Source organism: Lycorma delicatula, chromosome 7 (assembly GCF_047948215.1).
Source record: "Lycorma delicatula isolate Av1 chromosome 7, ASM4794821v1, whole genome shotgun sequence".
NCBI classification, from domain to species: Eukaryota; Metazoa; Arthropoda; class Insecta; order Hemiptera; family Fulgoridae; genus Lycorma; species Lycorma delicatula.
The window spans coordinates 115,414,041-115,429,378 of record NC_134461.1 but is presented as its reverse complement, the minus strand read 5'-3'; the positions used below and the strand labels follow the sequence as shown (position 1 = coordinate 115,429,378).

At 29.2% G+C, this 15,338-nt stretch overlaps 1 protein-coding gene across 3 annotated transcripts in view; it reads left to right on the top strand.

Annotated features, from left to right (window-relative positions):
• LOC142328432 (uncharacterized) overlaps positions 1–15,338 on the top strand; it is a 628,302-nt gene that overhangs the window by 521,652 nt on the left and 91,312 nt on the right. For all 3 annotated transcript variants that reach the window (XM_075372177.1, XM_075372178.1, XM_075372176.1), the window contains exon 6: positions 11,235–11,268. In XM_075372177.1, the coding sequence (XP_075228292.1) occupies positions 11,235–11,268 (34 nt within the window). The remainder of the gene's footprint in view (positions 1–11,234; positions 11,269–15,338) is intronic.

The window sequence follows — 15,338 nt, the reverse complement described above, 5'->3', positions numbered from 1 at the left end:
AAATTGTCATTCATCTTATCCTCTGAAGTAATTACCTAACGGTGGTCCTAAAGGTTAAAAAAAAATTAAAAATATGTACTGGATATCGGATAAGGGATCTCTTTATCCAACAAGATTCTGCTTACAAGGCTTTCTTGCCGGTATGGACTTAAGGAATTGAATTCTGGGGCACAACCAGTAACAACTACAATGAGATCATTCAACGGTTCCAGAATAAAGTACTACGGAACATAACCCAAACGCCGTGGTTTACGAGGAATATTGAGATCCACGATTAGATAGGCATGCTATACGTTTGAGAAGTTGAACGTCTACTTTTGAGATATGTATCCAGGTTGGAGAAGCGATGTTACTCATCTTGTTTTGAATTTACTTAACGACAGTGAAGACGTTAGGAGGCTGAAAAGACTCCATGTGCTTAATATAGATGATGGACTGTTATGATGATCTAGTTTGTTGGATATAACACTTCTTATAATTGTTTTTGTTTTATTTTCGGTTAATCAAATTTGTGGATGCTTACGTTTATTATTTATCTATATTCAAAGGCACTATAAAATATTATGTTATTTCATAGTTACTAGTATTTATTCATATTAATTTTTTGTTAGACTCGTTGAGGATTATCATTGGATGATTCTATTTCAAGTGATATTCTGCCATACGACTTACTTATAGCTTCAGTATAGAAGTTGATTGTAAATAAAGAAATTCAGCAATAAAAAAAATTGTTTTCCTCGGATTTCATTTTATATTTTCCATTTATCATCTTCTATGTTAACATTTTTTCGGAAAATTTTACAGCTCTTTTGTATCTAATTCTTAACTTCAGTTCTTCTTATGAAAGTTAGTTCTGATGTATACAAAATTTTCAATAAAATTATCGTTTCTTAGTATCTTAATTTTTCATTTTCATGTAATTTTTTGAACGCTTAAATCTTCTAAGCAGAGTTTTATAGGCTATCAGTTATTTTTTTCCGTTTTATAAGGCTGATTTTTCGTATTATCAAAATATTTCACTTAAATTGTTTAACTTTGCCCATTTTTTCTCCGTCCCTGAGGGGGCATTTTCAATATTTTCATAAATTCTATTCTTTCAAAGTATATTTGGCAATTTTTTTTTAATTTTCCATTTACATCTTTTGGTTTCCTTAGTCTACCAACAATTGATGAAAACTGAAGTCACTTTGGTATAAAGCTGTCATAAAAGCACCGAAGGAGAATACTTGTTCGTTTATTCAAAATTATTAACATTTAGTTACTACTGGAGCAGTAACGTTGGAGCACTCGTCAAAGTCCTTTAAATTTATTTTATTTGTACAAATTACCAGTTCACATGGTATATTTTATTCTTTTAATTGTGAATAAAGTTATCAAGTCAGGTGTAATGAGATATTTTATCTTTTATGCTGGCAAAACTTTTCGATCTGTTGAGCGTAAAATAAGTTTCGTTTCAAGAAATCCCGCTTTGTGCTATTACTTCCTTAAGGAACTTTCCCGATAACTCCTCCTCCATCACAAAAAGGTGAAAAGGATAGATTTATTCAAATTGAGGGAAGTACAAACAGTTCTGTAGAACATGCATGTATTTTTGAGAATATTAAAGGAGTGGACTTTTTGTTTATAATTTGGCTTAAATCTGGTGTCTGCTCGTTGATATATTTTTATTGTCAAAGGGTTTTCTATTTACTATTTTTCACGGCTTAGTTAAACAGTCAGCCTAACGTCTTCTCCTTCGTTTTATTTACTTTTTCAAGAAATCGATTCGTTTTCTATATTGTGTACTTTTTTATAATTTGTAGTATTTTTCTTAGGTTTTATTAAAATTTCACTTTCTCATCTCTTCCTATAATATTTTTAATGTATACTACCTCTTTTAATATTCAGTTTTTCTTTAGTTTCTTTTTAAATTACAATTCATCATCACTAAATTATAATCAGTACCAATACGACATTTTTTATAAACCGCTCACTCCAATCATAATTATAAACTACATCTTATTATTGATTTTAAAAACTATTATTTGTAATAAAATGAATAAAATACGTGATTTTTAAAAAAAATTACTTTTAAAAATAAGTTGAAATATCTGCGATTTTAATTTTTTATTGCTTTTTACTTCCTTGTACGAAGTAAAGGAAGTATTGTAAACGCGAAAAATTTAGGTTTTTAGATTTCAACGGAAATATCCATTTTGACCATTCCTGAATCCATTAAGACTAGTTTCGGCGTGACGTCTGTTCGTACGTATGTATCTCGCGTAACTCATAAACGATCAGCCGTAGAATGTTGAAATTTTGGATTTAGGACTATTGTAACATCTAGTTATGCACTTCTCCTTTTGATTGCAATCGACTGAACCAAAAGTGTCCAAAAAAGCCCAAAATCAAAAATATATTTGGACTTTTTCCAACTGTAATAATCATTTCTCATTGAGAAATTTCCAAAGATATATCAAAGTGGTACTTATTTTCATTGGTTCCAGATTTGTAGCCAAATAAAATTCTAATTAAATATTTGGATTGTACAAGGGGAAGACATGTCGGTTTGAATCCGACTTCTATTCCTTTTTATTAATTTTTTTAAAAATTTAAATATATTAATTTATTATTAATTATTAACCTCTGATTGTAAAAGCATGTGTATATGAAATTTAATAGGCGTACAAGGAAGTCATGTGGTGTCCATATCAGATTTTTTAATTTTCATGCTTTTAAATAGGTTTCTTCTTCTGATATCAGCTTTGACTTCGATTTTAATTTAATTTTGAGTTTGATTTTTTAGTACTTTGCTTTTCATTTTTTTTTAATAACTAATTTTCAATTAATTTTGTTTTAACTTCATTGCACTCTAATTTTCATATTTAATGATTACTAAATGTTAAAGTTACATTTATTTTAAAGTTATATCTTAATTTGGTATAGATTTTTAACGATTTTTACTTTGATATCTGTCAGGATTCTTTACCTAATGTTATTTTATTTCAGCGCTTCTCAGCCTTTTTAGCTCCACAACCTCTAAAAAGTAAAAAAGAATATATAATGAATATTTCGCGACCCCCCCCCCCTAACATCACTCAATGAAATCAAGTTATAATAATCTAATTGCGGTTCTTTGCTAAATTATGCGATGAAATGGACGAAAAGAAAAAATTTCTGCTTTTCCAAAGTCAGAAGCTATCGCGAGGAAAAGTATTAAACCGGTTATTGGAATTGCAAGATGAATTAATAATATTTTTCCAGGATAAACAAACGCTATTCTCATTGTTTTTACAGAATAATGAGTATATGTTGCTGTTAGTTTATTTAACTGATGCGTTTTCACATTTAACGACTTGAATGTGATTGTACAAGGACGTGATAAAAACATTTTATTAAAAACAGACATAAAGTTTGTTTTCATTACGTAGATTAATATCTGGATTATTCGCCTTCAAAGTATGAATTTTAATATTTTTCCACTTATTTCCGATTATATTGAGAAAAATTTGGATGAAGAAGATACTTTTATTCACCACAGTTTGGATAGCATGAAGATGCATTTGCGTGAGCTAAAATTTCAGTTGACGGAGTATTTCCAGTAAGGCAAAAATGATTTGTCGAAGAGACGGGTACTGAATCATTTTAGTGAAAACGTTGTTGCAGCTGTTAAGTTACCAGCAGAGATTCACAACCAGCTCATCGAAATGACTGCCGATAAAAAAGCATTACAACTACAATTCACATCTGAAGATTTATATACGTTTAGACTTGCTGATTTCGACCAGCAAGCCTAAATGTTCATATGTGAATATGGAAATTTAATCACAATGCATCGAAAATATTAATCCCTTTCGCCACGTCTTACCTATGTGAAAAGGGTTTTTCTTTAATGGTTTCACTAAAAGCTAAATATGGGAATCATCTTTTATCACTTGAAAATAATTTGCTTTTGTGTGTTTCTAACTTAGTTACTCGTATGGAGAAACTTTTAATGAAAAACAAACGCAATGAACTCATTAATTTATTTTCTTTACATGTGTACTTAGAAATGTAAGTAAAATATTTATAATAAATGATCTTTTTTCTCATAAAGTGACTTCATTATTTTTTACGTGCAAAGTTGTAGGCTAATTTTGTGACCCCCCCCCCCTTTTATATCACCGCGATCCCCAAGTTGACAAACGCTGCTTTATTTCATTTTTGCCTCCTGGATTTTAGTGGACCGTCCCAGCCTTGTTTTTTTGTAAGCGTAAATCTTGTTTCGTGCGGTTATGAATTTCTACACCTCCCAAGGCTGAAAAGTGATTAAATGCGGTTACGGCCTCGGGAGCGGGGCTAGTGAGGAGGAGGTTTAGCCGGTAGGCCGCAAGCTACATACGGAACAACATCCGTGGAACCTGTTAACAAGCCCGACACTTTGTCCGTAAATGGGATTATTCCCCTCACCAAAAAAAAAAAAATAGGTTATGAATTTCTTGATGGAGATGGGCTGCCGAGGATGACGGTAATAATTATTAACTGTGCCGTAAAAAAAAAAACTTTAATTTTTTCGAATGTATATTTTTCCATGTGTTTTCAGTTCGGAATGTATATTTAAGTTTTTTTTTGAGATAGTTAGGTTACCCCTATCAAGATTTTAGGGAGATAAAGAACGTCTTCAAGGGAAGATGATAGGAAGACAAAAAAAATAATAAAAATTTATTCCTTCTTTTAAACCATATAAATAAATTTAGAATAGTATTCACATCAATAATTTTTTTTTTAAATAAATGTGTTTACACATCAAAAGTTTTGTTGTTATTAAGTGTTTATAAACTAGCATTTGTTAATTCAGCCAACTAAACACAAATAAGTAGATTTAAGTTGACAAATTGTAAACAGTGTACTAAATCGTTGAATCTTATATGCTGTTGTAACAAATTGTCTGGAATCGATTTTTTTCACAGCTCTATTTTTATCCAACCGTATTTTTTTATCATTTTTATCTAGTCGTGTTATTTATTTATTATATTTACTTCAACAAAATGCATGAAAATATTTAGAAAACCTTTTTTTTTAAACAAAAATACTTTACTAAACAAAATTATTTTATGTTAAATGAAGCATGATTTTTGTGACATCATCCTCGATATATTTTGTTTTTTTTTTTATTATTATTAAAGTTGGATTTTGAAAAATACCAAAATTAGTGTATTCTATTAACTAATAGTATCTTTTTCAATGCTTATCTTATGTTCGTAATAGTATTTTTTAATGGTTTTCTTGTGTCAAAAATCCAGAATATGTCAAATTTAGTAACTGAAATTTGACACATATTCCGTTATCCAATCAAGCTGAAATTTTTTGGTTCTGATAACGATATAATATAGCATATTTAATATCGTTCTAAATCCAATATGGCGGATATTGTGAAAACATATTTCTTTGTTTACATACGGATAATAAATCATATATTTCGGTAACTAAGGGTTTATTGCGGCAGCGAAACGATTTTGTTACTATAACAAAATGAATTTGTTATTATAACCCATCGTTACTGTAACTTATCTGATTTTGTTACGACGACAAATCGATTTGTTATAATAAGTAAACGACATTTGTTATTATAACAAAATCATTTCATCACGTCTTTTGTTATAATAACAAATCATTTTTCGTAAAGAAGAAATTCGATGAATTTTCAATGTTTAACACAAAAAAAATCTGATGTCTTGTACGCCTATTAAATTAAATGTACACATTTTTTTGCTATCAGACGTTAATAATTATTAATAAATCAATATATTTAAATTAAAATTAAATTAAAAAAAAGGAAATGAAATCGGATTTAAACCGGTGTACCTGCCCCTTATACGATTGAAATACTTAATTTATAAAATTTTATTTGGCTAAATTCTGGAACCAATTAAAATAAGTACGACTTATGATATATCGTTGAAAAGCGTTCTGATTACAGCAGTTAAGAAAGTCCAAAATCCTATTTTTTTTTTATTTTGGGCTTCTTTGGACACTTTTGGTTCAGTCGATTGCAATCAAAAGGGGAAGTGCACAACTAGATGTTACAACAGCCCTAAATCCAAAATTTCAACATTTCGACAGGTAATTTTTTTTTATTTATGCGAGATACATACATACTTGCGTACAGACGTCGCGCCGAAACTGGTCAAAATGGATATTTCTGTTGAAATCTGAAAACTGAAATTTTTCGCGATTACAATACCCGAAAAAGGAAGTATTGTAATTGTATTGTAGGAAAAAAGAAGTATTGTAATCGCGAAATTGTAATACTTAGTATTGTATATACTATGTACTTACTTAGTACTATACTATGTACTTATACTTAGTATTATATATATATACTATGTATGACTATGTATGTATATAGTATTGTAATCACGTGTTGTACTTCGTAAAAGGAAGTAAAAAGGAAGAATGCGACTAAGGCTATTAAAAAAATGTATGGTGTTTATACACACAGTGAAACAGTGTTACAACTAGTTCAAGTGTTTTCAATCTGGAAATTTTAACATCAATGATGAAGCACTTCGCTCTGGTCGGCTAATGACTGAAAATATCAATACAATCATGCAAAAAATTGAGAAAAACCGGCCCATTAGCAGTTGTAATGTTCGTAAGGATATCAAACAATAAACAATTTTAAACATACACATTGCCGTAAGTCGGGTTCGCTCGCTTAATGGTGTAAACATTAAAGAACTTGACAACACGAAGGTTACTGGAACACAAACCATGCAATAACGCAGCGCTAGTAGAGTAGATAGAACCCACCGGGTTGGTCTAGTAGTGAACGCGTCTTCCCAAATCAGCTGATTTGAAAGTCGAAAGTTACAGCGTTCAAGTCCTAGTAAAGCCAAATATTTTTACATGGATTTGAATACTATATTGTGAATACCGGTGTTCTTTGGTGGTTGGGTTTCAATTAACCACACATCTCAGGAATGGTCGAACTGAGAATGTACAAGACATATCATGTCTTGAGAATGTACATATCATCCTCATTCATCCTCCGAAGAATTATCTAAACGGCAGTTACCGGAGGCTAAACAGGAAAAATAAAGAAAAGTAGAGTAGATAGAACCCACCGGGTTGGTCTAGTGGTGAACGCGTCTTCCCAAATCAGCTGATTTGAAAGTCGAAAGTTACAGCGTTCAAGTCCTAGTAAAGCCAAATATTTTTACATGGATTTGAATACTATATTGTGAATACCGGTGTTCTTTGGTGGTTGGGTTTCAATTAACCACACATCTCAGGAATGGTCGAACTGGGAATGTACAAGACATATCATGTCTTGAGAATGTACATATCATCCTCATTCATCCTCCGAAGAATTATCTAAACGGCAGTTACCGGAGGCTAAACAGGAAAAATAAAGAAAAGTAGAGTAGATAGAACCCACCGGGTTGGTCTAGTGGTGAACGCGTCTTCCCAAATCAGCTGATTTGAAAGTCGAAAGTTACAGCGTTCAAGTCCTAGTAAAGCCAAATATTTTTACATGGATTTGAATACTATATTGTGAATACCGGTGTTCTTTGGTGGTTGGGTTTCAATTAACCACACATCTCAGGAATGGTCGAACTGAGAATGTACAAGACATATCATGTCTTGAGAATGTACATATCATCCTCATTCATCCTCCGAAGAATTATCTAAACGGCAGTTACCGGAGGCTAAACAGGAAAAATAAAGAAAAGTAGAGTAGATAGAACCCACCGGGTTGGTCTAGTGGTGAACGCGTCTTCCCAAATCAGCTGATTTGGAAGTCGAGAGTACCAGCGTTCAATTCCTAGTAAGGCAGTTACTTTTATACGGATTTGAATACTAGATCGTGGATACCGGTGTTCTTTGGTGGTTGGGTTTTTCAATTAATCACATATCTCAGGAACGGTCGAACTGAGACTGTACAAGACTACACTTCACTTACACTCATACATATCATCCTCATTCATCCTCTGAAGTAATACCAGAACGGTAATTCCCGGAGGCTAAACAGGTAAAAGAAAGAAAATAGAATAAGATAAAATGAGAAAAACTTATAAACCAATATGAATGAATTGATGCATTTGAATTAACAAGTGCGGGTGGGAGACTAAAGAATAAATAAATTAAAAAAAATTAAAACAATAGTTTTCTTTTAAAACGAAATTTATCTTAAAATTAGAAAATAATTTGTCATTGATTATAAGATAATAAAATAATTTTCAACATTTATAAAAATAAAACTATTGTGCGCTCATAAAATATTACTAAGAATTAGAATAGGAGTTCTGTGAGAATCCGTAAAAATAAAAATATGAACATAAATTAAAATGATTAGACAAATATTTTATGGGTGCACAATTGTTTTTTGTTTTTTTTTATAGTTGTTGAAGATTATTTTGATTATCTTATAATCACAGAAAAATTATTTTCTACTTTTTAGAACACTTTCGTTTTAAAAGATAACCATAGTTTAAAAAATCTTTTTATATTTATCATCTATTCATGTAATAGAATAACAAAAAAATCAGTAGTTGTAAATGTAAGCCTATTATAAATACCATAATTTTTTATTCATATTAAATATAATTATTCTATTTATATGAATTAAAATTTTAAGAATATCTTTTTGATAATAATATATAAATAACTTAATCATTTTTTAATCTTATTAGATTTTATGCTTCAAATCATAGCGAGATAAATATTTCATTTTCTCTCTCTCTTTTTCTATTATTTATATCCATACCATGGAATTTATATTAAAACATGATTAATATGAAAATCATTCTTCATATTAAAAAAAGGATTTTTTTTTAATTATGTAATAATTTGTGTGATATACATCTGTAGTCCCTTTTTTTAATATTAAATTATATATTTTAAAATTTATTTAACTGTCACTAACATTGATGTTATTTTCCTTTCTTTTTAACTAAAATATGTAAGCCTAAAAATTTAAATGATGTATATAAACATTTACCTATTTATTTCATTATTATCTATTTCTTAGGATCTGTCATATAAGTATTATTTTACTATAGCTTATCAAAAACTTTCTAACCTATATGAAAGAATACGGTAGATTCGCTTTCTTAATATTAATTATAATAAAAACATATTTTACTCGTAAAATGTTAATACAGCAACAAAGATGATAATAATAATAGTATTTACATTAATCTCTATTCAAGATTATAATTTAGTTTGTTTATCAGTGATTTTAACTGTTATTATTAATATTGTTAGTGTGTTTGTTTTTAGACACGTGTTCAATTATATTGTTTATTATTACGATCATACTAGGTTTATTAAGTTTTTTTTTATGTAGATTAGTAAACTGTTTTTTTTTTTTTTTGTAAGTCCGATTCTTATTTGTACGATACTACAGTGGTCTTTATATTAGTTTTTGTTTTTTTGGAGGGAAAAAGTTGAATTTAATTTAATGCTCATGCTAAATGGTGAAGTGTCTGTTCCAAAGTTGGTCTTAAAAGTGATACTGTCATAAATAGGAAAAGTGTTGCTTAGAAATACAAAATTAGTCATAATTTACAAATCAGTTTGTTTTTCGAAATATTGTTCCGTGTTATCCGTTCGAGTATATTGTATATTGAGAGATTGCGCAGGTTAAAATTCTTACAAGTCTTTTTTATTTACTTTTTAATTAGCTTAATATCTATAAAATAAGTAAATTATATAAAAAGTATAGAATTCTAATGTTAATATGAACTTCATAATAATTAATAAGACTTACAACAAGATTACCAAATAATTATGACAGTAACCCATGGGATTGGTCTAGTAGTAAACTCGTCGTAAATTAGCTGATTTAGAAGTCGAAGTTCTCAGGTTGAAATCGTAATAAAGGTAGTTACTTTTATTCTAGATCGTGGATACCGGTGTTCTTTGGTAGTTGGGTTTCAATTAATCACACATTTTAGGAATAGTTGACCTGAGACTGTACAAGATTACACTTCTTTTACATTCATACACATGATCCTCATTCTTTCTCTGAAATAATACCTTACGGTGGTTTTGGAGTCTAAACAGAAAAGAAAGCTATGCAAGCACCTGGTGTGAGGCTAGACCAATCATCACCATCAGCTGGTAACAGACGGGGTGCTTCTGGGTTGCTGTTTTGGGAAGTACAATGAGATTCTCTTATAATATATCTGAAAAAAGTCGTCCGATTTTAAAAATTCAAACAAAGTATTTGTTAGTAGGTTGAAGGCTAATTTTTGCATGCATCAGATACACTCGGCCACTCAGGTACATCTCAGGAGTAGTCGACCTGAGTTTGTTCAAGAGTAAAACTTTTTTCGGTACAGTTTCATTACACTGATAAGTAGCTAATGACTTTAATTGTTGATGCGACTATAAATAAAAATATTTTTTTAAAAATTACGACAGTGTGATAATTACAAAATCAATAATTTTTGAAGACGTATTTCGTATTTACAAAAAGAACTGGCTTACTCTTTTACCAATATATAATGTCATCCCTATTCACAAAATGGTCATTGAACAGTTTCTCGTACTTACCTGCAGAAAAGAAAACTGTAACAAAACGGAATATTTTCGTAATGTTCTCTACTTCTTCGCTCGACCATTACCGCGTACACTCTGAATTTAACGAATACTTCAGATGTTATCGCACACTCTCCGAATGTTTCTGGTCTTCGGGATTATTTATGCCTCCAGATCAATCCTTTAGTTCATTCAATCATAATGGTTTCTATTGTTCTAATTTTTTACGTTATTCTACAAAATTCTTTCTACTCCTCCGCTTTGTTTTATTTTATTCAGTTTCTTTTGAAATTTATTTTATTTTTTTTCATTTTCGCTCTTTCTTACTCTCATATTTTCCATTACTAGAAATTTCTCACCATATCACACTTCTATATATATATATTTCGTATTATATAAAAAATAATTAGGATTTTTGTATAAATGTGGATCATGAATTCATCATCTATCAACACAGAAATTGTAACAGATTCAAAATCGAAAAAAATAATATATTTTTTCATACGAGCTGGTATATCTGTATTAATATTATCGAAGAATAATTTCAACTTTTATTAAAATTGAATTCCAGCTCTGATTAAAATTCAGTTGTTTTGTGTAAATTAAATGAATATAAGAGATTGCTTTATCAGTAGATTAAAAATTTTATGTTGATTATTAATTATCTGTCTGTTTTTCTAAAGTTTTGACAAATATTTTTGATATATAATTTCTATTTTATGTTTCAGGTCTCAAATTACTTCCAATCCTTAACGAACTTCGGTAAGTATTTTTATTGAACTTATTAGTAAGTTTTAATTTCTGTTTTTTATTATTTAATTTTTAAATAATCTTAAGCGTTTTCATAGTTTAGATTATAATAAACAACATTAGGATATATATTGTTATATTTCAATGACTCCACTGATTTTTAATAAGTTTTTGCTCCAGAAATATTATATACGTCATACTCTAAGTGTAATTTTTTGCCTTGCATATAATATTACAATATACAGCGAGCATATAATGATTGCCATTAATACACGAGTGCAATAAATATATTCCGTAAGTGTTTACGGAATATATTTTTTTAATTTTTCAAAAAATACATTGAACACATTTATGTAGCAATAGGTTATTAGTCACAAATTCTGCCTTTTATTTAATATCGATCAGTGTTTAAAGAAATTTCTTCCTTAGAATGCGACACAATTAACAAAAGGATAAACAGTGTAATATAAAAGCATAATTAATCTCTGCGTATTAACTACTAAATTGGATTAAAATCAAAGTAAAAACAAATAGTTGATAAATTAAATAATACCCACTTCTGTTTGGTCACTGGTTGAAAAAAGTAGGCTTTCAATTTATCAAGCACCTGTATCATAATGAAACTCCTTCATAATGACCCTCATTATGATACAGATTACAGCCGTATAATTCAAATCTTATAATACAATTGTAGAAAAAACTTATTAAAGTATAATTAAAATTTCTCAGAAAACATTTCATCACCCACCGGATTGTTCTAGTGGTGAATGCGTTTTCGCAAATGAGCTGATTTCGAAGTCGAGAATCTAGCGTTCAAGACCTAGTAAAGGCAATTTACTTTTATACGGATTTGAATACTAGATCGTGGATACCGGTGTTCTTTGGTGGTTGGATCTCAATTAACTAGACATCTCAGGAATGATCGAACTGAGACTGTACACTTCACTAACACTCATACATATCATCCTCATTTATCATCTGAAGTAATGCCTGACGATGATTCCCGGAGGCTTAATAGAAAAAAGAAAGAAAATATTTCATCACTGAGATGATTAATAGTAATATCAACGGAATAAAATTTCTTCAAAAACTTAAACTTTGCTTTTTTTCTTTTTTTTTCAATTATTTGCACGGATGGGATCACTTTTCAAGACTTTTTTTTTTCTTCTGCGAAGGCTATTATTTGAAAATTTTAATTTCCAAATTTTATATTGTTATTTTTTTCAATATTTTGATAAAGCGTTAATTTTTTTTATTGCTGATTTTCCAATTTTTTACAAGTGCTAGCTCATTGGCTGTTCGTCCATGAAAACCAAATTATTTGTTTTGATTTGATGATAATATTGAATAAATAAACTGATAGATTGAGCAAGTTATGGCTGTGCTTCCAATAAACGGCGCTGCGGGAAGTTACTGGTTTTTTTTTTTTTTTTTTTTTTTTTTTTTTTTTTTTTTTTTTTTTTATTCTGATCTCAATTAATGAAACAAAATTATCAACTCAGTTTTATTTTTTAGATCTCATTATTTTTGTTTATGTTTTTCCAGTTAAAAAATTGAAAACTGTTTAGTAATTTTATCCGAGTCAAAATTGTATATTTTTCTTCTTTTTTTTAAAAATATATCAGTTTATTCAATTTCATCTTAATCATGATAAACTGAAACAGAAAAACTTTATTCCTCATTATACATATTTGAATCTCGCCAAAGGTATTAGCCTTATTAACAAATGCCCTTTCAATACAGTACAAATACATAACGAAAAATATAAATACAGAACAGAATACAATAATATTAAAGGATTTAAATGTTTGTTCCTTTAAGATATTCTAGATAGCCCACCGGGTTGATCTACTGGTGAATTCGTCATCACAAATCAGCTGATTTCGAAGGCTTGAGTTCTAAGGTTCAAATCCTAATAAAGGCAGTTACTTTTATACGGATTTGAATACTAGATCATGGATTTGAATACCGGTGTTCTTTGGTGGTTGGGTTTCAATTAACCGCACATCTCAAGAGTGGTCGACTTGAGACTATACAGGACTACACTTCATTTATATTCATACATATCATCCTCATTCCTCCTCTGAAGTAATACGTTACGGTGATTCCGGAGATAAAACAGAGAAAAATCTGATGTGGACATGACTTCCTTGTACGCTTATTAAATTCCATATACATTTTTTTTTTTTTTTTTAATAAAAAGAACATAACATTTTAATTCATTAATAACTTCTAATATTTTTTCATATTTTTTTTTATATTGTTATTATTGAGTTATTATTTATCGTTTTTTTTTTTATAATCAGAGGATAATAATTATTAATAAATCAATACATTTAAATTAAAAAAAGTTAAAAAAAAAAAGGAGATGAAGTCTGATTCGGAACCGATGTGCCTTCCCCTTGTAAGATCCAAATATCTCATTAAATAAACTTTTATTTGACAATAACTCTGGAACCAATGAAAATAAGTACCACTTATGATATATCGCTGAGAAGCTATCTATGAGGGCTTATTACCGCATTTAAGAGAAAGTCCAAAATCTAAATTTTGTTTGGATTTTGGCTTTTTTGGACACTTTTGGTCCAATCAATTGTAATCAAAAGGGGAGGTGCACAACTAGATGTTACCAGTTCTAAATCCAAAATTTCAACAATATACGGCTAATCGTTTTTGAGTTATGCTAGATACATACGTACGTATAGACGTCACGCCAAACAAGTCAAAATGGATTCAGGGATGGTCAAAATGGATATTTCCGTTTAAATCTGAAAACCAAAATTTTTCGCGATCGCAATACATTCTTTACTTTGTACAAGGAATTAAAAAAGATATTTTAGATGATAACAGTTTCAAAGGCTAGCCATCGAAGTACTTTTTTCTTAATCAAATAATAAATTTTCATACATATATTTTATTTCTTTTAGTAACATATATAAAGTAGGAACAACTTTTACTGAGTTTCTAGTAAATGAATTGTTATATTTAGAAACAACAAACAGTTATACCTAGTTTGATGGATAATTTTTTTTTAAATTTTAAATTAATATTTCATACGGAATATACATATCAATATTAACTGATAAAAAACCTACTAGTGGTAGCGTTGATGCATTAAAATAGTCTCTCCTTCCCATCATCCGACGGACGGTCTTTACTCGGAACTATTTTAATTGCTCTATTTTGAGCCTTTTTAATCCTTTCAGTTAAATAATTTTCTGTTGTTCCCCACACTTAACTCCATACCTAATTAATGATTCAAACATAAATTTATATAAAAAGAATTATTATATCTGAAGATAATGTACTACTAAGATAATAAATTTACTAGTAACTAACTGAATGAAGTTTTTTTAGTAGATTTGTTAAATGAATCTTTCATTTTAATTTACTATCTAAAGTAATTAATAAATACTTACATTCCTCTACATTTTTCAAAATTTTACAATCGCATGCATTATTATTCTTAGTACAATAAGAAGATTAAATGAATTTTATCTGGTATTTTTCTGTAAAAATTAACACTATTAATTAAATTTTCATAATTAAGTAGACATAGAGAAAAATGTTAAAAATTACATGGTTGCTAGATATATATGGCACTTCAATAAATCATCAAACTCAAATTTTAACAGAGTAAAATGATAAGAAAAAAGACTGGGAATCGGCGTTGCTAAATGTCCAAAGATATCCCATGACCGCCTCTACGTTTTCAATTCTTTGAGACTCAAATCTTAATACCATCAACTCGCTATATATAGAAGACTCCATGTAAAATTTGTAAATATTTAGCGCAGTCTATCCCTAGTTATTAACCAATATATACACTCGAATGAATACAGTTTACCTTTATTTTTATACAACTGCCCAAAAAGGAGTCTAATGTATTTAGAGTGTATTTACTTACGTATGTTTGTTCCACAATAGCAGCTCAACGGCTGAACCGATTTAGTTTTATGATCGATTGGGAGGATCTAAAAGTCAGATATAATATAAAAGAAATTACCCCGGAAACTATAAAAAAGTATATGTTGAGAAGTACAGAGAAATGGCTGACAATAGAGAGATTCGTAGCTGAGGTT